Here is a 25,717-nt window from a genome sequence, read left to right as displayed (position 1 = left end):
ATGTTTTAGCCATCGTATGCCTGCAAATGGTGATAGACCAATGGAAGCAATTTAGGCCCGCGGACGGAGAATCAGGGCTTGAAGGCAGTGCTGGGATAGCCTAGTGACTGGACAGGTATCAGCACTGCCCAGCGCAAAAAGCAAAGGAAAGCCTCGATGTTCGGTACACCTGAATCATAGTCTCAGGCCATCGCACAAGACCTGTCAGTGGGGGATAATGATATTACTAATCGCGTTGGAGGGTTCGGAAATGCCCCCTTTCATTGCACTGACTGCCGCGTTAATATTTTGTCAGTGAACGCGCTGATTTGAAAATCTTCTAGAGACCGATTGCGTTTCAGGAAAAGCCATGGATCCCTTCTCGATTCTCGTTGGAAGTGCAGGGCTGGCGGATGTCTCCTTTCGTATCATCTCATACCTTGCCACAATCCGAAGCGCGTCCGCCAAGATACAGGATGAACTCACTATCCTAAGCCAGGAGATCTCATCGCTGATAGCGGTCAATGAGACGGTCGAGGACTGTTGCCATTCCTGGCATGACCCGAGTAGCTTCGACACCTCGGCCAACGACGAGGCTCATGTCAACGACGTCTGGAAGAATCTTGCAATGCTCTTGCAGCAAAGCAAAGGCTATGTCGAGCAGATGGAGGCCTTACTCAATGCAGTCATCGGCAAGAACGGCGCCCAGGTGGCTGGCAAACTGGATGGATTGAGAAAAACGATTCGGAGACAAGGTCGAGATGGGGAATTCATGCAGCTACGCCAGCGCATCGCCAACCACCAGGCTGGCATCCAGATCTTGTTGAATGCACTAACCCTGTATGTCATCGAAGGGTGGGTCCCAGATTGGAGAAGCCACCCCGCTGACTTGCTGCAGTTCCTCCACGCTCCAGTCGCATACAACCAGGGACCGTGCCGTCGGCAACTTGTCCGAGAACTTGCGGCGCCAAAACACCAAAATGCAGATCAGGATCAATAGCCTGCGCCGAGAACTTCGAGGGGGGCCCAATTCGGACAGTGTAGGTGATGTCATGGGGTAAACCATCCTCGAAATAGACATAGGATTACCTGCTTACTCACTCACTATCACCAAATACTAGCTCCGCAGCTCTCTTGGATGTGCCGACGCGGTGGCATCGTTGATCCGCTTCAACGAGCATTTTGACATGCCCCAAAATGTGAGCAGTTACTACACAGGCCGCCACAAGCAACTAGAACAGTTGAAGGCGACGCTCAAAGTCGGCGTCACACCGGAACGTCAAGGACATCAGAAGCGATTCGTCATTTATGGTCTTGGGGGCTCAGGAAAGACTCAATTCTGCTGCAAATTTGCTCAGGACAACAGAGAATAGTAAGTGGGAGTCCTTGGCTGCGGTAAGGAAGGCATGGGGCTCATTCACGGGGGTTTTTTGTAGTTTCTGGGGTGTCTTCTGGGTCGATGGAAGCTCCTATTTAAGCCTCAAGCACTCCTATGCGCAGATTGCCCGGATCGGTGGCGTGGAGGCGAACGAGAACGCAGCCAAAGCCTGGCTTTCCAGCTTACAGCATCCCTGGCTCCTGCTCATTGACAACGCCGATGACCCCGAGCTGGACGTGATGCGCTGCCTTCCGGCCGGAGAACGCGGGGTGATCCTGATCACCACCCGCAACCCGACCAGCAAGCAATACGGAACGGAAGGCTCTCAATTTTTCCACTTCGATAAACTCGAGACGGAGGAAGCGAGCGACCTCTTGTTGGCGGCAGCCGTCTGTCTGCGTCCCTGGGGGGCGTCCACCTGACAATATGCTGACTGCATTGCCTAGATCTTGGGCTACTTGCCTCTGGCCCTGATCTACGCTGGGAAAGCTATCCTGGATCAGCTGTGTTCGCTGACAGACTATCCTGAATACTATGAGCGGACCTGGAACCGGATCCGCCGTTCACGGAATACTCGGACCCTTTCGCGTGCACGCGAGGAGAATGACCGTGACCATGCATCGTCCAATTTGAGTGTGTACTCATCATATGAGATGATATACGTTGGCCTCGAATCGAGGAGCGATGAGAAGGCGTTCGAGCTACAGTATCGGGCCTACGAGGGGCTGCGAGAGACCCTAGGCCCCAGGCATTCCCAGGTCTTGGAGGCTCAGGATAACCTGGCGAGTAGCTATGGATTTCTGGGCGAAGAGCACCTGCCCCTCGCGCTGCAGATGAGCGAGGAGGTGAGGCAGATCCGCACCCAGACTCTGGGCCGGGAACACCCCTTGACCCTCCAATCCAACCTCACTGTGGCCAAGATCCAGACCGCGACGGATCGGTTCGCAGAGGCCGAGAGAAATCTGGGCCCAAACCACCTCGGGACCCTGGCGGCCCGCACGTGGCTCGGGCATCTGTACTGGCGTCAAGAACGGCATGCGGAGGCGCAGGCCATCTGGGTCGATGTCGTCTCCAAACAGAGATATGAGCAGTCTAAACGGGCGGATGGGGAGCATACGGATCGCAGTAAGTACATGGATGCTCTTTGCCTCTCTCGCGTCTAGCCACTTCGGTGTACCAATACCACCTCTCTTCTTGATCACTTGATGGCCACACAGTAGCACAAACTGCTCAATCTAGTCCAAGCCATGTGGTTTCTCCTCCACTCTTATGAGGATCAAGGGCGGGTGGATGATGCCCTGCAGATTTCGGAGGAGATCGCGCAACTGCTGTACGACTTTGGCGGACAAGGTCTGGGACCGAAGCACAAGCTCTGGGGGCATTTGCAGAATAAGAGGGAGGATCTGTTGCGGTGTAAGAAACAGGGCAGTAAGTCTGATGTTGCTGATGGTTGCAGTGGTGGTGTCAATGGTGGAGGAGGCACCCCCGTTCGGCCAAAGAAGGTGGTGAAGGACTTTACCTTCTGATACCATGGATTCGGGTAAAGAGTTCTGCGTGTGATTGCGTTTCGTGCACTTGTAGCAGGGCCTTGATGGTGGTGATGACGAAGGAGAGTAGGATGGGTTGCGGGTGGGTTGGGAGGGAGTTTATGGATACGCCGTATATATAAAGATTCACTGGAACTCAGCTCAGTCAGTAGAATCAATTAGCCAGTGCGGCATTGCTGAAGACCATGTCTCATTTTGCGTCACACTACCCTAGCCTCTCCAAACAAGTGGATCCAGAGGTAGTTTACCCCGGATTCTGAAGAGCGTTTATGGATCCTTTGGCCATGGTGGTGGCATGTGGCATGGTCAAAGCCATCCAAAGAACAGAACAAATGGTCTAGATCCGGAAGAACCCGGGCTAAAACACAAGATTCGGGAAGAACCGTACTTAGTAGTTTGACTAGTTTGCCTAGTTTGCCTCGGCGCGCCCGAGCTGAGCTTAGTCATCCAGGAGGTAGCTGGGCTGAAGTTACCGGATTAGGAAGGAAGCCATACGCTTAGCCGGCGGAAGAGAGAATAATACAGCTTGACTATCTATCTACATTGTCGCTTCACATCTCCATCGCTTCATCACGCATCGGTACAATGCCACACAACCGACACCGGTGACCTCGATAGAATGACTGGCATGTGAAGAATCAAGGCAGAATGATAAGAGGCAAGTCTCCAGCCCACTTTCCGTGTTGACCCGTCTTTCTCTCCCCCTCACGATCTCTTCTTTTCTCCTCACGGAGTGAGCCATTTCCCCCTCACGACTCCATCTCCAACTTGTTTCTTTTTTCTGCATATTTCTTCCCCAATTAATGCTGACCAACAAGTATTGATTAGACTACATACCATTCGATTGACGGAGGAGACGAGCCAGTGCAACAACCAGAGATTACACAAAAACTACGGAGTACAAGCAGATAAAAACCTTGGCCCGCCGACCGGAGGGTTCGGAATCCACTTTTCTTGCTGAAAGCTGACCAGCCACCGAAGAGGAAAAATTGCCTTCACTGCCAGATCGAGCAAATTTCCGCCTTGCGACAAAATCCTCCAGTCCCGGTTTCCACTCTTTCCACTCTTTCCACTGTTCCCACCGACACACCGGCTCGCCCAAAACAGCTTAACCGTCATCGACCTCTTTCAGTCATCCCAGTGACTCGTGCTTTTGCCCAATTTTTTTCGGCTCTAGTCACTTTTGAGGCCTGTCGGACTGTTATCATCCTGTGAATCGCTTCTTCCTCTCTCTTTCAATAACTCAACCACAACCCACCCACAACCCCCCTCTCCACTCCTCCCCCCTTCCCTTCCTTTTTTTCCCTTTGCCTTCTGGCTCAGGTGCGACAATGGTTGGAAGTACGTTGGCTATCCGGTCCAAGATGGCTTCCCCATCCGCCGCTATGCAGTTGTCGTCGCTGTCGCGCAGGTCGCTCTCGACGCGACCCCAGCTCCTCCGGTCCGCACGTCCCTTGAGATTCTCCCAGCAGCAGTTCCAGCGCTCCACCCGTCGCGCCTACGCCGATGCTTCTCAACCCGCATTGCCCGCCCCTAAGCCCAAGAAGCGCTTTGGCTTCTTGCGCTGGACCTGGCGCCTGACCTGGGTGAGCTCCTTGGGTCTGGTGGGTTACCTGGCCTACAGCGTCTACGACTCGTGCCACCCCGTCGACCAGATCGAACCCGACCCGACCAAGAAGACTCTGGTCATCCTGGGTAAGGCTTCTCGTTCTTCAGTGCGACGCGATCGCTCGCGGAGGCTAGACAGCAGCTAACAAGCATCTCGTTCGACAGGTTCCGGATGGGGTTCCGTCTCCCTGTTGAAGAAGCTCGACACTGAGAACTACAATGTCGTCGTCATCTCGCCCCGCAACTACTTCCTGTTCACCCCTCTCCTCCCCTCCTGCACGACGGGACAGGTCGAGCACCGCTCTATCATGGAGCCCATCCGCAACATCCTCCGCCAGAAGAAGGCCCACGTCAAGTTCTACGAAGCCGAGGCTACCAAGATCGACTACGAGAGGCGCGTCATCTCCATCAGCGATGATTCTGAGATTAAGGGCGAGATCTCTCACACCGAGGTGCCCTTCGACATGCTGGTCGTCGGTGTTGGTGCTGAGAACGCTACTTTCGGTAGGTGATCCGATCTGGATCGCGCAGCGATAACGGAGACTGATGCGAAACAGGTATCAAGGGTGTGAAGGAGCACTCCTGCTTCTTGAAGGAGGTCGATGATGCTCAGAAGATCCGCAAGCGCATTATGGACTGCGTCGAAACTGCCATGTTCAAGGATCAAACCCCCGATGAGGTCAAGCGCCTGTTGCACATGGTCGTCGTTGGTGGTGGCCCGACCGGTGTCGAGTTCGCCGGTGAACTGCAGGACTTCTTCGAGGAGGACCTGAAGAAGTGGGTCCCCGAGATCCAGGAGAACTTCCGCGTCACCCTGGTCGAGGCCCTGCCCAACGTTCTGCCCATGTTCTCCAAGCAGCTGATCGACTACACTGAGTCGACCTTCAAGGAGGAGAAGATCACCATCCGCGCCAAGACCATGGTCAAGAACGTGACCGATAAGTTCATCGAGGCTGAGGTCACCAACCCCGACGGCACCAAGACCCTGGAGAAGATCCCCTACGGTCTGCTGGTCTGGGCCACCGGTAACGCTGTCCGCCCCGTTGTTCGCGACTTAATGAGCCAGCTGCCCGCTCAGAAGAACTCCCGCCGCGGCTTGGCTGTGAACGAGTACCTGGTCGTGAACGGCGCCGAGAACGTCTGGGCTGTCGGCGACTGCGCCATCACCAACTATGCTCCTACTGCCCAGGTTGCCAGTCAGGAGGGTGCTTTCCTCGCCCGCCTGTTCAACACCATGGCCAAGACGGAGAATGTCGAGGCTGAGCTGAAGCAGCTGTCGGAGGCCCAGGCCACGGCCAAGAGCGACGAGGAGCGCAACCAGATCTTCGACGAGATCCGCGAGCGTCAGAAGCAGCTGCGGAGAACCAAGCAGATTGGTCCCTTCCAGTACTCTCACCAGGGCAGTCTGGCCTACATTGGTAAGGAGCGTGCTGTTGCCGACATCAGCTGGCTGAGCGGCAACATTGCCAGTGGTGGTACCATGACCTACCTCTTCTGGCGCAGTGCTTACCTGAGCATGTGCTTCAGCAGTAAGTGTCCTTGTGCTACGGTTTTATAATCTAAACTGACCCATCCTCTAGCTCGCAACCGTCTCCTGGTCGCTATGGACTGGATCAAGGCCAAGGCCTTTGGTCGTGACGTGTCTCGGGAGTAAATCCGCCGGCATTAGACTACAGTGTATTACTATCAGCAGACATGCTACGCCTATGAACATTTTGCAGCGAGGAACTTGCTCTTTCTAATACCGCCCTCTGTTTCTCTCCGCACTCACCTTTCTTCTTGACGCCTTTTATATGACTATTTGTCGACTCGACTGTCAACTGCTTACTGCAAGCAATGCCCCTCGGCTCTGGTGGCTTGGAACATCTGGGAAGAGACTTGCACCACCGACGCAAGTGATCTTCATCCACCGGGGCAAAAGTACTATCTGATATCTTTTCATTTGTTTCTTCTTTGTGTACGGAATGATAGACCGGATTCGGGTTACTGTTTAGATATGCTAGAATTGGCCATCTCGGATTTCCTGTCTGATGTATACAGTACACTGGATCTCTTATTTTTCTTAATATATCCACCTGTTCAATTAGTGGGTTGTTTGATTGTATCTCTGGTCTTAGATTTAGACGGGAGTGCTTGGCCAAAGCGGTTCCAAGCTGATTATATATTTTCTTTGTGTATCGAGCCCGAGGCAGACACTCGTTCGAAAATGGATGACTCGAAGGGCCGGGGTGCTAATGTCGATCTCCATAACATCATCCAACGTTGGTGAGGTGGGTCGCTATCAGGATCAATGGGTATGTAAAAACACACCTGAACGTTTCTGGTTGGAGTCCAGCCTGGTGGTTCTTGCTACTGAGGCGAGAACTTGTTTCTCACTGCCAACACTACTGGAGGATGGAGAACCCAAAATTGCACAAAAAAGAAAGCGTCCAGGGAGAGGATCGAACTCTCAACCTCACGATTAACAGTCGTACGCGCTAACCAATTGCGCCACCCAGACGTGTTTCTTGTAGTAATGATATAGGGGGTGGTATATAACCTAGCAGTGACATAAGCCTTCGAGAGCGGAATGATGAGTGCATTGCGCTTTGCTCGCTGGGATTCTCAGTACAAAAGATGTACAATGCGTACAATCATTTTACTCAGCAATTACAGTAATGCTTATATCAATACTCGATTTCCTAACAGCTTAGAACATTGCAATCTAGCTTTGAGCCTTCTGTCACTGGTGTCTGAGATACTTGATGCCTGCCTCCTGCGCAGGGATTTTTAGATTAAGAAGATACTGGTGCCCAATGTGGTTAGATTCAATATTATAGGGTGGTACGCTAATAGAAAGCTTAATGTAACGTAGCGTAGCCGATGAGCTAAATGTTAGTTTCCTATACATTTGTGAAGATACCTAGTATAAACCTACTATATTTTGTCAAGTAGAGATTTATCACTATATTCCCCCCTCGGCGGTGTCATCCTAGACCGGCGTAGGATCCTTTCCATCCCTTGTGCCATTTGTACCATGGTTGTGTTTTTCTTCAACTCAGGTACCCTATTTTGCTTTCCTTTGAGATATATACTTTTGTTTCTTCCTGTGCTGGATGTTGTGCTGGATGATCACAATCACAGTTTCTGATAAGCACCCCAGTTCTTCTTGTACTCTCATAAGTTGCTTGATGAAGGCTATTGCCAATTGAGATCCAAAACGTCTGCATCCCTCGAACGCAGATGCTCGCAAGTATCCCCACCAACCTAGATTCCTGCACCGCGAGATCCCAACAGGGGCACAAGTGCAGCTATTATACATGAATCGGAGTCCTCCTCACCCTCACAACGCCATTCTCATTAAACTCGACCACCCTTTCACAAATACCGTAAGATCCCACTTCTGACACAAGCATCCCAAACCGACCCTCGACCCAACAAAGCCATAGCCAGGCCATCTCCATCCCACACCCTCACCACAAAGCCCTGTCCCCAAACCCCAAAGAATATAAGTACTCCCATCCATCCACCCAACGCCCCCCACCTCCTTCACCTCGTCCGAACCCCTCGCCTCCTCGACCCTTGAGAGCAAGATCGTAGACATCACTCGACTTCAAGATCACCCCAAAATGCCCTCCAAGCGAAAGGGCGCAAAAAGAGGAGGAAACAGGTCCCAACCCGAGTCCCAACCCGAACCCCAGGCTTCCCCGTACCCCTACTTCAACCCAGACCCGCACCCGCACCCGCACCCGCACCCGCACCCGCACCCCAACCCCCGACCCCCCAAGAGACGCATCCCCCTCCTCGAAGCGCGCGACAGCCTAATCGACCGCCTCCGACGGCACCTCGAAGCCCACGCCCACCCCGGCATCGTGGGCGCCGGGCCGCCGCCCTGCCAGCACGCGCTGTGCGTCAGCTGCATCGGCGGTGCTGAGGCGCGGGCTTGCCTGGACCTGCTCGCCAGCTTTGCGGGCACGCAGCACGAGGACGCGGGCCTCCGGCCCGGCGACGTGTGCCTCGGGCTGTGGCGCACGACCGCCCACCACCGGAAGTTCCTGCTGGAGCATGGGGCGTCGCTGTTCCCGCAGGGGTGGATGACGCGCCCGTCGATCTCGCGCGGCGGCGGGTGGTTTGTGGTCGAGGGCTATCGCATCTGCGTGGAGGTCATGGAGGCGGTTATTCTGCCGTTCGAGAGGGGGCGGTATGCTGCTCTTAGGCTGGATTTGCCCAGGGAGATGGAGCAGTGGGGGACTTGGCGGGGGGTTTGGGGGGGAGGACAGGGGAGTTATGCTGAGGCTAGGGGTGAGGGTCAGGGTGAGGGTGGTGGTGATGGTGGTGGTGAGGGTGTTTCTCCGTGGGCTTGTCTTTGATGGGCTTCGGGGCTGCTGCTGTTGCTGCTCTGCCGCCCCGCTCCCCCCGGGCTTCTATTTCTTAGGTCCTATCGCGTGATAGGTTGAATATTATTTATTTGAAATAACTTCGCTTTTCTGTGTTCTGTTGTTTGGAAATTGTTTTGTGAAGGGGGGTGTTTGTAGGGGAAGTTCGGATGAGTTAGGGCTAGGCGCAAGGAGAGCCCTTTTGATAGTGTTGTGAGGCGGAAAGGTTTAATGCTGATGAAAACAATTCTTTATACAGCTGATTATAGTTGTATTTCCTTGTCATTGACCAACAAAACTTATATTTTGGAACTATTTGTGAAGAATATCCTAACACAACAACAAGACGGTAAAAAGACTCGAAGCACTTTCCTACCCTCCCGCCAGCAGCTCAACCTCCATCTCGCGCATACCGATGTTATTGGCAAGCTTCCCAATCTCGATCCAGCCCTTCGCACAGGGGAGGTTGCTGTTCAGATCGATATGCGCAAGATCCTTCTCTGCACTGACCGCGACCAGCAAAGCCGCATCACGAGGATGGCGAATGTCACGTTCTCTGGGATCATATTGGAAAACAGACCGAAAGACAGCCCGCAGATGCTACAGCGTTTCCCTGGCGAAAGGGAGAGTATGTGCTTTCGCTGAAGACCAGCTGGACCGACGAAACAAAGGAAAAGGAAATGATCGAACACGTGCAAACTCTCCGAGACAAGCTCAAGGGATTTGCCATCGACAAAAAAGCGGCCTATGTCAATTTCATCGATAACACATTGGGCAACTGGTGGGAAGCATATTACGGCGCAAATTATCCCAGACTCCGAACGCTGAAGCAGACGTACGATCCCAATAATTCCTTCGAGTTTCACCAGAGTATTCGAGGACCATCGCAGGAGCATCCAGTTGTACATGCGAGGCCACCGGGAGAGTATGCAATGCCTGGCGTAGCCAACTTGACTGATACTGAGTCTTTCAACGACGTCTTGGAAAATAATGCTCGAACCCGTCAGGCAAGACTCAGCGGCACTCCCCAAGAGCCAGTTGACCGGAGAGGATATGGGGAGCTTCAGGGTAGAGATGGTGAGGGTGGTTTTGCACGGTCTTCCAGACGACGCATATTAGATCTGTAGGTCGTCGAAGGATTGCCGAATGCATAATCTTGGATGGATTATTTCTACCGGATTTGGCTTCGATAGCCTAATGCAACTGTGTTTTCCTTTTTTCTCCAACGAGCAGCTCTTTGTGATGGTACCGTGCATTGTCTCGTCTCCGACAAGTCGGGTAAGCATACAATGGGGACAAGATTTGAGAGAACATTAGCACGCATCAACAAGATATTTTGGCTCAACCGACTCGACAGGACAATAATACTATTCGCTGTAGGTCGTGGCCGTGTTGTTCCAAGCAGTGTGAAGCTGAAGTGCTTAGTATACCGCTTTCGAATGAGCGATTCGCTGATGAAAGACAACGTGTCTAGATAGCCCCAAGAATGAGCTCAGGCGAGAGCTACCGCTTCCTTCCTGGTATCCGTTCGCTCGGCTCCCAGTCGGATATTTAGCCAGAGAATAGTGGCCTTAGTTCCTGCTCCTTTGATACCGAGCTGTTGTGCCTTAAGGAAGTGCATCCAGTTAATCTTGGGTTTTGATGTTGAGGGCTCCTTTTTCGCCTGAATGAGATAGACTCCTTAAATGAGGTAAGGGGGCATCAAGTCCACACTGGAAACCCAAATCCCCGAAACCGTCGACTGGATCCCGTTGGTAGAACAGGCTTGCCCTGTGATCGATCAGAAGCGAGGCTATCTCGGACTAGGTCCCCCAGAAAAACGGAAAATAATCCACTACGACCAGTCATACTCAACAGTCAAGGGGATGATCGAGCCTGGATCCGTCTCCCAGCGCGGGTGGTGTATGTGGCCTTGCGCGCGGTGTCTCCCGTCACCAAGCCTGCCATTGCTCTACTTCGGCAATACCCTCGACTCATCCTCGCGACGGTGTCAATTGTCACGATGTTCCTCATTCTGCCGGTCATCCTAGTCAGGAATTTTTGATCATATCGTACCAGAGAGATTGGCATTGGGTTGCGGCGGCGGAAGCGAGCGTCTAGTTTGATTAAGTTTCACTAAGGTGGGCTTGTATCGTCGGGGTTCTGAGTTCATGACTAGTGTGAGCCTGACTCGGAATTGAGACTCAGGGCAAAAAGAGACAGAATGGTGGTTATTGACACTGATCATCCAAGCGAGAGTATTCTCGAGGCTCGGAATGACAAGGACATACAGATAGAGCCTCTATGCCGCAGCATTGTCTGGAATGTTCTGTGCAAAAAAATGTCCTGTCTTATTTGTTATGCTCACGGCCCAGACTGATCAACTGTGGAAACAAAAGAACTCTCCAAAATGCAGTCTCTCGCTCGCTCATTCCGTCCGGCAGCCAACAACCCTGACACAGTTCACTCATTGCTGACGAGCTCCCATGCACCGCTTCATCACCACCTCCGCCACCTCCGCAATTGTCCTTCCCTTCATCAGATCAAATACAGAGATATCCACGTTCAGCTGGGCGGTGATCCAGTTGCGCAGCTCAATTGCCACGAGTGAATCAAAGCCTACCCCGGCCAAAGTTCGGTTGGCAGGCATCTCAGCTTCAGCAAGACCAAACATGGCCACAAGCTTTTGCCCGATCGCCTGCACCACCAGCGCAGTGGCCTCCTCTTGGGTAGTTGCACGGCTCACCTGATTGCGAAGGCTATCTTCATTCACCGGGACGGTCGATGATGCACCATACTGGTGGCCTCGCACGGGCTCGCGGTACCTGATGCCTGCAAAGCGCGCCTCTTGCATCCAGTCAGCGTCGGTCCAGTGGGGACCGGGGCTCGTGTTGATGCCAGTGACGATCACAGCGGGCGATGTGAATACATGGGAAAATAACGCGGGCGACATCGAAGACGTTTGCAGGGCTTGCTCGAGCACGGCCAGGACCTCTGCCTCATGCATGGCCTGATAGCCCATCTTGGTCAGTCGTCCTGCCACAGCTGGATCAGCCTCCGCCACATAGCCAATCGACTTGACCATCCCGAGGTCAATAGTTACAGCGTGCTTTCCGTGAGCCGTCCGGTGCTGCGCAAGCGCATCCTGGAACGCCCCGGCGGCCGCATAGTTGGCGAGTCCCACGCCACCTATAACCCCCGCGAGAGACGAGAGCATAACGAAGAAGTCCACGTCTGGTGCAATATTGTGGAGATTCCAGCTGCCCTGAACCTTCGGGCGTAGTGCGGTATGAAAGTCGTCTGCCGTCATCTGCGAGACAAGGGCGTCCTTGAGCACCATGGCCGCCTGGATGACGCCTCGAATTGGCGGCATGCCATCCTCCTGAAAATGTCGAAGGACTGCCTGAAGTCGGCCCTCATCGGCTATGTCACAGACATCTACGCGTACGGTACAGCCCCGCTGCTGGAGGCCAGTCACAAATGGTTGCGTACGCGCATTCCGGGATAGAATCAGTAAATGCCGTGCTCCCCGCTCCACCATCCACTCGCAAATCCGGCTTCCAATACCACCCATCCCGCCAGCGACGAGGTACGATGCGTCAGGCTTCAACACGAAGGGCATATCACACCAGTGGACGGGAACCATGTCCGCCCCGGTTGTAGTCACCACAATCTTCCCAACGTGCTGCCCGCTCTGCATAGTACGGAATGCCTTTTCAACGGCCGATATAGGGTACTCGGAGATTGGATCAACTAGATCTATGGTCTTTTGTTCGAGCAACCGCATGACCTCTGTTAATGCCCTGGAGACTTCAGCCGACCTGGATTCTTGCCAATATAGGATATCGATTGAGGAGAATGAGACATTTCGCGCGAAAGTCGCCATGCTAAGCCAGCTATTCTGCTCGAGGTCCTTCTTGCCAATCTCGACGAAGCGGCCAAAGTCAGCCAGGCAGTCGAAGCTGCTTTGCAGGAGAGGTCCGGAGAGCGAATTGAGCACCAGATTCACACCCTTTCCCCCACTGCAGGATTGGACGCCCGCAAGAAAGCTGGAGTCTCGACTCGAGAAGACATGGTCGGGGCTTAGCTCGAATTTATCGATGAGAAAATCGCGCTTTGCTTGCGTTCCAGCAGTGGCGAAAACCTCAGCTCCGACTAACCGAGCGAGAATGATGGCCGCTTGGCCGACTCCCCCCGCCCCACTGTGTATAAGCACTCTTTCACCGCGTCGAAGCCGAGCAACAGTGTAGAGAGATATGTAGGCTGTGGTAAACGCTAGTGGGATGGAAGCCGCTTGACCAAAGCTCAAGGTTTCTGGGATACGAACAACGTTGGTGCGGGCTGTTCGCACCTTGGACGTCCACTGCCCTTTCATCAAGGCGCATACCCGGTCTCCGACTGCGAGACATCGTTGGGCTGTTATCGGCGTTTCCTTGCTCAACTTCGTAACTATACCAGCGCATTCAAAGCCCATAACGCGATCGCTTTCCAGCTGGCCCATGGCCACGAGAATATCACGAAAGTTAAGACCGAACGCTTTCGGCTGAATCTCCACCCAGTCATTTGACGGTTCATTGGTCCCAACTGCGTCTGCAAGATCCATGCGGAAGTGGAGAGAATCCAGCAGTCCTGGAGTCTGCACGTCTAATCGGAACAGCTGTTTCTCATCTTGAAATCGCTCCATGACAACGGAATCTTTCTTGTCGGTTGGGGTTGGATCGCTGAACATGCGAGGCACAAACACGACTCCGTCTCGCTCCGCGTAATCAAACTCCTTCTCCTGCGACGAACCAAGTAAAGAGGCACTCAAGACATTTGCAATGGCATTACAAGATTCAGCCGTCCAAGGCTCGCTTCGGGGGTCAAGGTCCAAGGAAACAAGTCTGCTGCCTGGATTCTCGTTGCGGAGGGTGCGTAGCAGCCCCAGGTGCAAGGCCTTCCATGGGTTCTCTGAGTCCATGGCTGCTCCACGAGTGACCCATAGCGTTCCCCTGCTCATCTGTAGCATTGAAGTCAGGAGTTTGAATCCATCCTCTGTCACGCATTCAAGCATTGAATGTTCAACCTCCCCTATGAACACGCACATCTTCCCGTCAACCTCAGAGCCACCATCCAGCTCCTTTAGTGAGGATAGGGAAGTGTTCCTCTCCCCAAGGGCAACCTGGAGTTCATGAGCCCAATCCATTGACGGAGGCGGATCCAGATGAACCACAAGGATCTCAGTCTGTTTATCCGAGCAAGACACCGGAACTGCCGTGGACATCATGGTGCTAATCATGTAGAACTCCTCGCTATCGCAGTCACGCGCCTCAAACTCCACGCCATTGAATCCAGTAGCATCAAGCACACTGCGCCACATCTCAGGAGTGAGTGAAGGGCCAGACTGGCGTTCTGGCTCCTCCCCGAGCCACCAACCGGGCAGGAGGCCAAAAGTGAAAAACTCATCAAGCTGATCTCGGGTAGTTTCAACGAGAACGAGCTTGCCGCCGGGCTTGATCAACTGGCGCACATGATCCAATGTTCGCCGCATGTTGCTCGTGGCATGAAGAACCTGACACGCCAACACCACGTCGTAAGATCCGCAATCGAAGCCCTGCGCGGCGGGATTGGTCTCGATGTCCAGCCGGCGGAAGTCCATAACGTCCTCCCATCCTGAGAATCGCATGCGCGCCGCTTCAAAGAACGCGGCGGAGGCATCCGTGAAGTCGTAGCGGCCGACCGGCTTCGTGGGCCCTAAGGCGTCTACAACATGCCCTGTGCAAGCTCCAGTTCCACCGCCAAGTTCTAAAATGCGAGCGCGCGGGTTCTTGTGGCAGCAGAGGCGCACGAGCTCGCTGGCATGTGCGTTAGACCGACTCCATTTGATTGACTCGCCGTAGTATCGAGATAGCAGGTGACCTTCCATCATCAACTCGAGAGAGTCAGCCTCGCCACGAAGGATCTTTGGAAGCTTGGGCCCCAGGTGACAGACCATCTCGCCGTTGGTACTGTTGGCAGCCACCCGGGAGCGCAGGCTTAGTCTCGCCGCTTTATTGTCTCTCAGCCATTCAGTGCTGTCTTGCCCTAACTCCCCATTCGTGGCGCATACTAACTGGGCCTGCATCCAGGCATAAAACCTGGAGAGGTTGCCGCTCAACAGTGCAGCATCCTCCATGAGCAGATCGCATATGGCTTCTTGGATAAAGTGTACCGTGCACCGTCGAAGCTCCAACATGATCTCCACTTCCTCAGGCCGAGTCTCGACATTCAAAGCCTTCTCAAGCCACGCGGGGCTGATGAGCGTAATGTCCGGGGCCCAATGCCAGGAGCTACGGATACTATCCTGTTGAGCCAAATTCCGCTTGCGATCGCAGATTCCAGCCTGAAACGTGAGCCCTTTCAACTCGATGACGGCATCGAGCGGCGAATTCGACTCAGTGAATACCGCTACATCAGCTTCAAACGCACAAGGACTTTGGTCCAGCATCATTGCCTGTACGCACAGCTGATCGCCCGCTTTCAGTCCGGCGAGCCTGCCCGGGATCTTCACGCGGCCAACGCGTCGGGGTAACATGGCGGTTTCCATTCGTGTTCCAGCAAAGGGGAGCACAGTGTAGGCCGCCTGAATTGCTGAGTCTAGCGTCGTGGGATGTACAACATGCTGGCTCTCGTAGGCGTGCGGCATTGCGCTCGCTGTATCAGCGACGGTCACAGTGGACCACGACTCTCCCTGCCCATCGCTCTCAATACGCGCGATGTTCCGGAACAAAGGTCCGTGGCAAATCCCAGTAGCATGTAGCGAGGACCACAAGTCCCGCGGCGCCGTCCTCCGGCTCCATGGCGGAAGTTTCGTGCTTTGTCTACTAGAAAGATCTCTAGAAGTATCATTGGCCTCGATGCGAATCAGCCCTGTGCAGTGCTCCACCCATTCGTCCTTTGCCCCGACGATCGAATGGATCGAAAACTCCTGCCAGTCCCGGTTTCCGAGACTCTTCTGATCCGTGGCACGGAGAGTTAGACGCAAATCCACCCCTTCGTCTCCGTCCGCGGGTAAAATCAGCGTCTGGGCCAGGTCGACGTTGTGGAGGACGAAGCTCACGTCTGAATTGGTATCGGGTTGACAGAGCTGAGACAGCCCATCAATAGCCATAGTAATGAATCCGGCGCCGGGAAACACGATGTGCGAGCCTATGACGTGGTCACGCAGCCAGGGCACTTCGGAGACCCGGAGGATATGTTGCCATGACCGCGCAAAAGGGGGAGACAAGGGCTCCTGGAATCCGATCAGATCACTTACAGGAGATGTGCGCCGCCGGGCAGCTCTACTATTGCGCGGTTCTTTCCAGTACCTCGTCTGGTGATTCCAGGGATAGGTAGGCAGCTCGACCAGGACCTGAAGTGTTGCGGCTTCACTCCCACGTGGAAAGTTGACCTCTTTCAGATCGACGTTATAGTCGGCTTGGAAAAGATCCACAGCGAGAAGTTGCATGGTGTTCACGGCGCTCTTTCCCCTTGCCAGGCAGGAGACGTAAGAAATATCCAGCGCGGCAAGCTCCGGGATTTGCTGCAAGTTCTGCTGAATGGGACCGCCGAGGGCCCCGTGGGGGCCGACCTCGATGATCTTATCGATCTCTTGTCTTTGAAGCTCTTCATCTATACACATCGCACGGAATGCAGATTCGAACTCCACACAATATTTCATGCCCAACACCCAGTGCGTGGGATCCCGGAGATGACTTATGTCGGCAAAGCGCGTCCCGGTTCTTGGAGACGTGTAGATCACACCGTGACAAGGCTTTATGGTGTTCCTGACGTCTGCTTCAATGATAGCCGCCAGGGAGTCCGGGAGAGCATCCGCCATCGCATGGATGTGACAAGAGTGGAATGCATGGGTGACCTTGACGCGTCTGGTAAATATATCATCAGCATTCAATGACTCCTCCAACCTTGAAATCGCAGCAAGATCACCCGAGATTGTCACACTGCACGGACTGTTGACACATGCCACCACTAAGCACTCTTCCTCCTGTCGAACCCGGTCGATGTAGTCGCCAATCTCCTTGCGACTCAATGCCGCAGCCAGCATGCCTCCCTGAGAAGACGATACCGCCTGACTCTCTGCTAAGCGGATACCGCGTGTATAATTGATCCCAATGGCCGACCGTGCTGATATGGCCCCGGCAGCGTAAGCTGCTGCAGCCTCTCCGCTGGAGTGGCTGGTAATGGCTACTGGACAGATATTCCATGACCAGAGCAGGCGGACAAGAGCGATCTGAATCGATGTGGACAATGGCAGGCTGATTCTGGCCTCATTGACACGGCTCTCCGCTTCAGCGCGATTAAGTTCATCTATTATAATGCGGTAGTCAGTGTCACTCCTGCCCACAGGCTGTGTTTTATGACCACCTCTGGAAATTACCTAATATGGACCAATTCGCGCCTATCTCCTTAATGTACTCGTCACACTCAAGCAGTGTCTGCCTGAAGACAGGGTAAGAGTTAATCAACTCGCGACCCATTGCAAACCACTGTGCTCCCTGACCGGTGAAAACCCACCCCAGCCTTACTTTTTCAGCTGATTTCCGAGGCCTGGTCCCCTCGTTGCTTAGTTTTGAGGCCAGGCTCGCCAGATTCCGTGCCACACAGGCGGCTTTCCACCGGAAGCTCGAGCGATGTGAGGCCAACGTGTGCGCTAGGTTTGCAAGAAATTGCCTTTCATCAGTCGGCTTGCTATTGGTGAGGTAGTCACTTAACCTCGACATCATTCGTTGGCAACTGCGCTCATCCTTAGCACTTAAGACATAGATCCGCCCTGGATGATCCCCTTCCACGTGACTGTCGCATAGTTCGCATAGTTGGGAAAAGCCGTTGGCTGGAGTCGGTGACATCTCCTCCGAAGGCTCATAGCGTTCGACGATCAGATGAGCATTTGCGCCACCAAACCCGAAATTATTGATTGATGCACGACGAGATCCGTCCACCAGGGTCCAAGGTTGACGAAAGAAAGGAATCTGTAGAAGCCGTAGTTGATTTAGCTGAGGTTTCATATCTAACCACAGAGCAATTGCAGCAGTACCTGAAGATTTGTGCTCCCAATTGATGCCTCGTCGGGTTGCAGAAAGCTTGCGTTCGGTGGTATCGTGGTTCTTTCTAATGCCATAGCCATCTTGATGAGACTTGCCAAGCCACTGGTAGCTTCAGTATGTCCAAAGCTGGCTTTAACAGAGCCGATGTACATGGGCTGACCGTCAAACGCCGCCAAAATGGCTTGCAGCTCGAGTGGATCGCCGGCTGGGGTCCCTGTACCGTGCGCCTCGATGTACGATGTTTGCCTCGGGCTCAGCCCGGCCTACCGATAGCATTCCCGGATCAGCTGCTCCTGTGCCTTGGCGCTCGGAGCACTGATCGCGGGTGTCCGGCCATCTTGATTGAGCGCTGTCTCGCGGATGACGAGCCGTATCGGGTCATTATCTTGCAGCGCACGAAACAGGGGCTTCAGAACGACGGCAGCCACCCCCTCGCCACGCCCATATCCATTTGCCCTCGAATCGAGCGAGTATGATACCCCATCGGGCGACAGGAAACTGTCTCCTCGGCCGTGCGCCAGATCAGTACGAAACGCGCTCTTGATACTGACCATGTACTGGCACAGCGTCGGCAAATACACACTCACCCTAAAGTGGACATGGTTGTGAAAATGTTGGAGTTCAACATCAAATTTGCCCCCGTCACAATGGCCATCTTTGCCTCCCCGGCTCGTAAGCTTTGTACTGCAATGTGAAGGGCAGTCAGCGTTGTCGAACATGCGGTATCAATCGTGACACTGGGGCCGCGAAGGTCATAGAAGTGGGAGACGCGGTTCGCCACCATTGTACCCGCATTGCCCGTGACGAGGTATCTAGGAAGAGCTTCCGGGCTGCGATAAAATGAATCCTGATAGTCGTGAGACATTGTGCCCGCAAAGACTGCGACGTTTGAACCGGCCACACTTTCGATGGGGATTCCGGCTGCGAGATTCGAATCAACGTAGAGAAAGGAGAAATTCGATGGTGGAAAGACACCTACCGGCTTCTAGCGCTTCGTAAACGACTTCAAGTATGAGCCGATGCTGCGGGTCAGTGCACTGGGCACGGTTTTCACATTCACCGTTAGTTTCATCCATGCATTGAGACGAGGAAGGTACATACACTGGCAACTTCACCTGACACATTAAAAAATGCCGCGTCGAAGAAAGCCGGATCTTCGTCTAGAAAATGGCCACCGCGGACGTGCGTCTAATCCCGCAGTCAATGGCCCAATATTCCAGGCAAGTAGCAGTGATTGCTTCGATCAAGAATGGCACTGGATCGTCTTCCGTTACTCACCGTTCCTAATCTTTCGCCATTTGGGTGGTAGACTCCATCAAGTTCGAATCGCGAGGAGGGAATCGGGGACCAGGTACTCCTTCTCTCCTCCAGTACTCGCCATAGGGCTTCTGGATCTGTGGCGCCTCCGGCAAACCTACAGCCCATTCCCACCACAGCTATGGGAATGGTGGTGAAATGGGCAGCTGGGTCTGTCATTGCGTTCAAATGCCTTGAGAACAGGTTCACGAGGTTTTCACTCTTTCCGTGATCCTCTGCCCCATCCAGAGAAAACAACGGATGATGACCTCGCAGAAATAGGCTGAAGTGGTTCTAGACATGTGCTAGGAGAAAGCACAGTCTTGCATGGAACAGAACATTTAGACAACCCACTTCCTAAGAATGAGTAGGGTGGCCAGCAAATGTGACACAATGGCCCGGATCGATAACACCGAGCCGAAACACTGACTCCGGGCCATTGAGTACTTGTCTTGGGGGGCAACATAGTGATTATATAAGTCGAGTAGTGTAATGCAAAGTCAGGGTCTTCTCCCCGCAGAAACAGTAATTCCTGATGATGTCGTGAATGTGTGTTAATACTGCAGAAAGCGGAGAAGAAGGAAGGGGAATAGGCTCATTGTACTGAGGCTCAACAGACCCGAAACAAAAACGAAAACGATGAAATGGTAATCAATCAATGAATGGTCGAAAGGCAGACCTTGATGAGAGTTACCCGGAGAGGATATCTCATGATGGGTGATATTCTGACACCATTCAAGAGCGGCTTTGTTAAACGGATTCATATGGGCCGGAATAATTGAGTCAATCCCAGCTGCGGCGAATGTAGAGTCTCCCTCCTTCTATCCAATCACTGAGACGGGGCTGTTAGTTGGCGTTGGTTAGACGCTTGAAAGAGAGGATGAACACACGTACCCCAGCAGCAAGGGCAACTCCACCTTGACAGTCTGCTGCTTGCAAAGCGCGTTCCGAGTAGGTGTTACAGGAGACGAGCAGAAGAATCAGACTCAGAAGACAGTACAAGATGATGATGCGAGTATTCATACAAGAGATGGAGAAGGAAGGTCGGCACGGACGAAACTCGGAGGGAGAGAATTCCGTGGGTGCGTCGGGTCATACGAGCCACTAGCGCAGTTCTGGACCAACCAACAACCGACTATGCGACTATAACTTATTAGGTAGCTACTAGCCACTATCTAGACTACTCCACTCCAACAAGTTAGTCAAGGCAGTCAACGTGTGAGACTGGTTCAAAGAAATAGCAGCAAAGATAGAATGTAGAGGCGCAGGGATCACATATCAGGGTATGTAAAGACAATACATCAGGATTGACCCCTCTCCACATTCATTGCAGCGACATATGGTACAGTGTTTGAGTAGACAGCAGAAGAATTACACTCAACTGGTTCCAAAAGCAGTTGCGTTCTGGAAGTAGAAATGATAAACTGAGTTTACGCCACAAACAGCCCGGATAGAAAGGTGATTGGCCAACCATGGTCTGTCTGATAGGCCTTATGAGATGACATCATAGCACTAAGTGCTACCCCGCCTCAGTTGGTCGGAAGTGCTTTTCCGCTTCTTCAACAACACTTCCTTCTACTGCAGTGGCTAGAACAAAAATTGATTCTCCCCAACCGGTGCGATACGGTACAGATGACATCCCATAGTCCGAGAAACCCGAAGGCTCTGAGGCCTCTGGCCCCCGCTCCCAGCATCAGCCCGGTGGCGCCCGACATCGACGTCAAGCCCATCAAGAAACGATCCAATGCCTGTGAAGCGTGCAAAAGACGGAAAACCAAAGTATGGGTGCTCGCAGCCATTGTTCGATAGGCTGTTTGACTGATATCGACCGTCAAGTGTCTGGGGGAGGTCCCCTGCGATAAATGCCTTCAGACCGGCACCGAGTGTCGCTTCGTCGAAGAGTCCGACAGACGGAAAAAGCTGGCCCTGCGCCGGTTCGAGCAGGAGCTGAGCTCCGCACACTTGTTACTCGATCGGATCCATGTGGCGTATGAGAACAACCAGAACGCAGAGCTCGGGGAGCTCTTTGAGCTGTTGCAAGATAGGTCGACCCTGGTTCCGAAGATCGAAGCTCACACGCGGCAGAAGGTTCAGGTCTGAGACGGGTGCCTCGAATGATTATGAGGGCACGACAGGCTAACTGGGCGATCAGGATCTTGAAGAACGAGTCGCCTTTTATGAAGGGCTGACGCAAAATCTGTCCACAAGATTCGGTTCGGACGTCTCGGACTACATTGCGGATTCCGTGAAGGTAAGCCCTTGTCGTGGAGATTTGGAAAAGAGCCACTAAGTTCGTTACTAGGAGGCTCTTCCATCAAGGTCCCATGCCTCAGCAGAGCCCCAACGACCCCGTTCGGCTTCATCCTCTTCGTCGATGGGCTCGCTTGATGAAGTCGACACGCTTAATGTGGATGTGAACAGGGACAGGCAGAGCAGGTCCACGGGGTTCATAGGGAAAGGCTCGGAGATCGCCTGGCTCCAGAGACTGGATGCCGAAGTCAGCGGCCTAGGCGGGTCGGATTCAGAGCAGCACGTCCAACCTGATAAGGCAAATCTCTCCTCCCTGAATTACCACCTCGACCATCTGGCGATTTCAGAACCGAGCCAAGCCGGCGACTTATACGCAATGCCGCCGAAGCCGTGGGCGGACCAGCTGCTCGACACCTACTTCTTGTTCACCCATACATCGTTTCCGATTCTACTAAAGTCACTGTTCTACACGCAGTACGAGAGTGCCTCGGGCAGTCGCTGGGCATCGCCTCGGCCAGGCTGGCTCGTCATACTCAACCTAGTCTTCGCCATTGGAGCCACCCACCTTCAGCTGCGCAAGGAGCACTGGGAGGGAGAGCTCGAGGACCGCAACTTCCTTGCCAAAGCGATTGCGCTCAATGAGAAGCAGAGTTCGGTTCTGGACGATGTGGATCTGCAGCAGGTCCAGATACGAGTGCTTTTTGCGCTGTATTATCTGGGTGCCGGTCAGATCAGCCGGTATGCTCAATCCCCTTTGCACCGCAGATAATCTATCATGAGCGCAGCCTCCGCTCAAAAGGCCGCCTCTATCTCATAGCTAACTCACCACAGATCATGGCAACTGGTGGGCTGCGCGGCCCGCTCAGCGATAGCATTGGGGCTCAACCTCCGAGTGATCGATCGCGACCTGGATTCCGGGTCGAAAGAATTCCGGTCGCGGCTGTGGTGGTCGATCGTCGATCTGGAACAGTTACTTTGTACGGCCACCGGCCGCACCTCGTGCATTGACTGGCATTGCTGCAGCGTTACCGCCCCGATCCCCTTCGATGAGGACCAGCTCCACGAGTCGGACGAAGCCGACCGTCTGCTGCGGACGAAGGCCCAGGAGCAGGAACTTCCCTTCACATTGCACGCGACTCCCCAGCAGCTGCAGGAACGGACCCGGTGGCTGAGGTCCGTGCGGTCCAACAGCTCACTGTTCTTCTTCTACACCACCGACCTCGCTGTGATCAGCCATGCGGCGATCAGCGCGGTGTACAGTCTCCAGTCGCTGCCCGGCACGCGCAGCGAATCGCACAAGCAGATCAAAGCGTATCAGTACAAGCTGACAGAGTGGCTCTCATGCATCCACGAGCCCTGGACGTTTAGCGATAGCCAGGGACACTTCACTGGACACGCCACCTGTCGGGAACAAGTCTTGTTGGCGTTCAGCTTCTACAGCACGCAAATCGTGCTGAACCGGCCATGCCTCACTCGGCCGGAGGCGAAGAACGCAACAGGCGCCCGGCGCCCCCGCTCCTGGTTCGACAATGACCGATCGCTGGTCTGCTTGCAGTCCGCGATGGATCTGATCTCGATTCTGCCGGATGCGCCCGACATGGGATGGTTGTACACGATGGCCCCGTGGTGGTCGATCGTGCATTACCTGATGCAAGCATCAGTCATCATCCTGCTCCAGCTCTGCGTAGGCCCCGTTGGGGTCTCCGAACGCGGCGAAACCACCGAAGGCGAAGGCCAGGGGGCCGAGGGCACGGCCGAGGAACCGGAGACGATCCTGCAGGTGTCGAAGAAATTCCTGCGGTGGCTGTCGGCCATGGGCCACCGGAGCTCCAGCGCCCGCAACGCCTTTCTGATCTGCGACCGGTTGTTCCGGAAGATCGCCGCCGTTCAGAAACTAGACCTGGGCGGCGACCTGCCGGCTTCGTCGGACCTGGCCGACGGAACGGCCGCCGATACCCTGCAGCACTACTATGTCAAGTCTCTCAAAACCGGCTACGGGCATTTGCCACATCAGAAGCCTCTGAGCGGTCGGCGGGTAGATGATGACGATGATGATGGTGATCAATTCTGGGGCGCGGATTATACAGCACCAGAGGGAGCGGTTGACGAGCGGGACGTCGCGCCGTCGACCTTGGACCCTGCGTTGCTGGAGGTTTACGAGGCTCTCATCCGGGAGTCTCCCACAGGTGATGACTTGTTCTTCAGACACGGTCCTTGATAGCGGACTAACTTGGAGGGTGAAGGCTGCACCACCGTCATCTAAACATGAATGCTTGGTGTAGTGGAAACAACTGTGTTAAGGAACTGGTCTGGATGTCCTCGACGACGATGACGACGATGATGCGATCGAGAGCAGTCCAACAAACAGCTATTTTCTAATACTATCGTGCATAGTAAATATTATTCTCAAAATAGGTATATGTAAAGTCATCAGAGCCGACCACCGCTCGCCTCCCTCAGAACCGTCCTCCACTCAATATCATGTACGTCATCCGCATGGATCGAGATCTTGATATCAAGCGCTCTTCGCAGCTGCTCCTTGCTCGAAGCATAGAGCATCCGGCGCTATCCAGACCATCAGTTCTCCGCTACCCACAAAACAGGATGAACGGTATGACTCACCCGCATCGGCGTGGCATCCGGCATCCAGCTGATGAACACCGTTGTTGTTCTGCGTGGACACCCGTCGTTAGCGAGCGAAATTTCTTGTATGTCTTCTTGTGTCTGCCCCAACGAGATGTCATCTGAGACATACCTGCGACCGTCCTCATTCAAGTCATATTCCACATCGTAGACCGCATAGCGAGGTGCCTGGCGGCCTTCCCCGTCGACCGCCGAGGTGAGCTTCCCGAGGAATGCTTCGTAGCTTGTCTCGGACGACCGCTCGTCCACGACAATCGACCGTTCGTCGTCGGAGATCCTATAGAGCACGAACTTGGGCTTGTGGGACCCTCGCGTAAAGAGCAGCTCTCTGTATGCGGTTATACATTCATCCGCGATAAGTACACTGTCGGCCGGATGGTGGTCAATCTCCCATCGGAGCGGAAATGGGGTTTGAGGCGAGCATACCCTGATGGAGTCTGGGATTCTCGAAATGGTTAGTGGTGGAGGGGCTTCATTCGGGGGGAGAGTAGACCGACCGACATTTTTGCTGGTTAACAGAGAGTTAGTGTATTGCAAGTGGAAGTGGCAGTGGCATACGTACCCTTGAAATATGATGGACTGATGCGATGCAAGATCGGGCTATCGGGTCCACGGCCCCGGACGCCAAGGCCTTGGGTCGGTAGGGCTTGGTAGGCTTGGCGCACTTGGCAAGATCCGGGGCGCCGGAGCCGCGGACCCGTGGGCCCGAATTCCAAAAACTGTGTCCTCGATGCAACTCGGGAGATCTGTTCGTCACTCGAAACAAAGTATCGCTATGTCATCATTGAACGCAGAGGAAACTATCCAAGCAAGGCGCCATCGACTCGCGCAGGTCCCGAGAGCGGTAAGGATCCCGGTTGGGCAACTCTTTCTCGCATGGCTAATGATGTGTGGGGACGTTTAGTGCGAAGCATGTAAGATACGCAAGGTACGTGGTGTCGTGTCTCGACACCAAGGATTTCAACGAAACATTTAAGCTAAGGAGGACATATCAAGATCCGCTGCGACCGCAGCACCCCATGTACAAACTGTCAGGCATCGAAGATCGCCTGTCGGCATCCGAACGACCGGTCACGGACGGAGCGACAAGCCGATAAGATAGCGAATCTGTATGTACGAAACCTAACCCTAAGTATTCGGCAGCCATACTCACAGCTGCCCGCTTCTAGCGAAGCACTCGTAGATCGTCTGGATAGACGGTATCGTGAGGTCGAGTCGAGATTTGTGGCTCTGGAATCTGCGCAACGAGCCCCACTGGCGGAGCGTGAGGCTGATCAAAGGATCTCATCTGCCGAGCCCCGCCCTGGCGGAGGCCGCCTCTTCGAAGGAGATTCTTCGTTCGCAAGCCAGTCGCTCCAGATGACGGAGAGTGCACAGGACGCAGCCCTCTACGCTGCTGCAGGCGATGATCCAGCTGTTCATCACGCATTTGATCGACTGCGGAGATCTCTTCATGACTCGAATGAGTTGTCCAGAGATAAGTTCTATTTCAAAAAGTCCACCGCCCAATCGCCGCCACCGGTTAAGCCTCTTCCAGCGCCGCTGGTCAATAGTCTACTACGGAGAATGAGAGGTACGAAGCCTCTTCCTGAGCCGCACTGTTGCGGTATGGAACTG

General features: G+C 54.0%; 6 protein-coding genes and 1 non-coding gene across 7 annotated transcripts; 4 read left to right on the top strand and 3 right to left on the bottom strand.

Annotated features, from left to right (window-relative positions):
• Positions 1–349: 349 nt before the first annotated feature.
• Positions 350–2,883, top strand: BO86DRAFT_400523 (uncharacterized protein; the record flags this gene model as incomplete). The annotated part of the gene is made up of 6 exons (XM_025673710.1): positions 350–819; positions 878–1,019; positions 1,101–1,351; positions 1,416–1,746; positions 1,804–2,482; positions 2,597–2,883. 6 exons carry the CDS (start codon positions 350–352, stop codon positions 2,881–2,883), a joined length of 2,160 nt encoding a protein of 719 aa, XP_025526748.1.
• A 1,167-nt stretch (positions 2,884–4,050) lies between these two features.
• BO86DRAFT_120852 (alternative NADH-dehydrogenase) lies at positions 4,051–6,174 on the top strand. The gene is made up of 4 exons (XM_025666011.1): positions 4,051–4,599; positions 4,678–5,016; positions 5,070–6,041; positions 6,093–6,174. Exons 1-4 carry the CDS (start codon positions 4,236–4,238, stop codon positions 6,164–6,166), a joined length of 1,749 nt encoding a protein of 582 aa, XP_025526747.1. The 5' UTR covers positions 4,051–4,235; the 3' UTR covers positions 6,167–6,174.
• A 764-nt stretch (positions 6,175–6,938) lies between these two features.
• On the bottom strand, positions 6,939–7,012 carry BO86DRAFT_t168. The gene has a single exon. It is a non-coding gene; the product is annotated as a tRNA-Asn (tRNA).
• Positions 7,013–9,415: 2,403 nt separating this feature from the next.
• Positions 9,416–10,135, top strand: BO86DRAFT_432558 (BBE-domain-containing protein; the record flags this gene model as incomplete). Its single annotated transcript, XM_025675807.1, has 1 exon — positions 9,416–10,135. A coding segment is annotated over one exon (579 nt), but the record flags the coding sequence as incomplete, so codon positions are not given.
• A 1,126-nt stretch (positions 10,136–11,261) lies between these two features.
• Positions 11,262–19,401, bottom strand: BO86DRAFT_410601 (polyketide synthase). Its single transcript, XM_025674515.1, has 8 exons — positions 19,190–19,401; positions 19,013–19,099; positions 18,891–18,948; positions 18,499–18,832; positions 18,179–18,409; positions 17,902–18,157; positions 17,245–17,836; positions 11,262–17,174 (listed from the first exon to the last, which is right to left on the bottom strand). The coding sequence occupies exons 1-8, from the start codon at positions 19,385–19,387 to the stop codon at positions 11,314–11,316; spliced, it is 7,617 nt and encodes a 2,538-aa protein (XP_025526745.1). The 5' UTR covers positions 19,388–19,401; the 3' UTR covers positions 11,262–11,313.
• A 1,388-nt stretch (positions 19,402–20,789) lies between these two features.
• BO86DRAFT_448842 (Zn(II)2Cys6 transcription factor) lies at positions 20,790–23,808 on the top strand. The gene is made up of 5 exons (XM_025676668.1): positions 20,790–20,986; positions 21,044–21,301; positions 21,360–21,458; positions 21,510–22,195; positions 22,289–23,808. The coding sequence occupies exons 1-5, from the start codon at positions 20,840–20,842 to the stop codon at positions 23,673–23,675; spliced, it is 2,577 nt and encodes an 858-aa protein (XP_025526744.1). The 5' UTR covers positions 20,790–20,839; the 3' UTR covers positions 23,676–23,808.
• A 79-nt stretch (positions 23,809–23,887) lies between these two features.
• Positions 23,888–24,603, bottom strand: BO86DRAFT_400518 (actin-binding ADF family protein; the record flags this gene model as incomplete). Its single annotated transcript, XM_025673709.1, has 5 exons — positions 23,888–24,022; positions 24,080–24,128; positions 24,213–24,464; positions 24,527–24,537; positions 24,598–24,603. The coding sequence occupies 5 exons, from the start codon at positions 24,601–24,603 to the stop codon at positions 23,888–23,890; spliced, it is 453 nt and encodes a 150-aa protein (XP_025526743.1).
• Positions 24,604–25,717: the final 1,114 nt, after the last annotated feature.

Source organism: Aspergillus japonicus (genome assembly GCF_003184785.1).
Source record: "Aspergillus japonicus CBS 114.51 unplaced genomic scaffold BO86scaffold_31, whole genome shotgun sequence".
Classification (NCBI taxonomy): Eukaryota; Fungi; Ascomycota; class Eurotiomycetes; order Eurotiales; family Aspergillaceae; genus Aspergillus; species Aspergillus japonicus.
The sequence above is the reverse complement of the archived record's forward strand: the minus strand, read 5'-3'. Positions and strand labels throughout refer to the sequence as shown.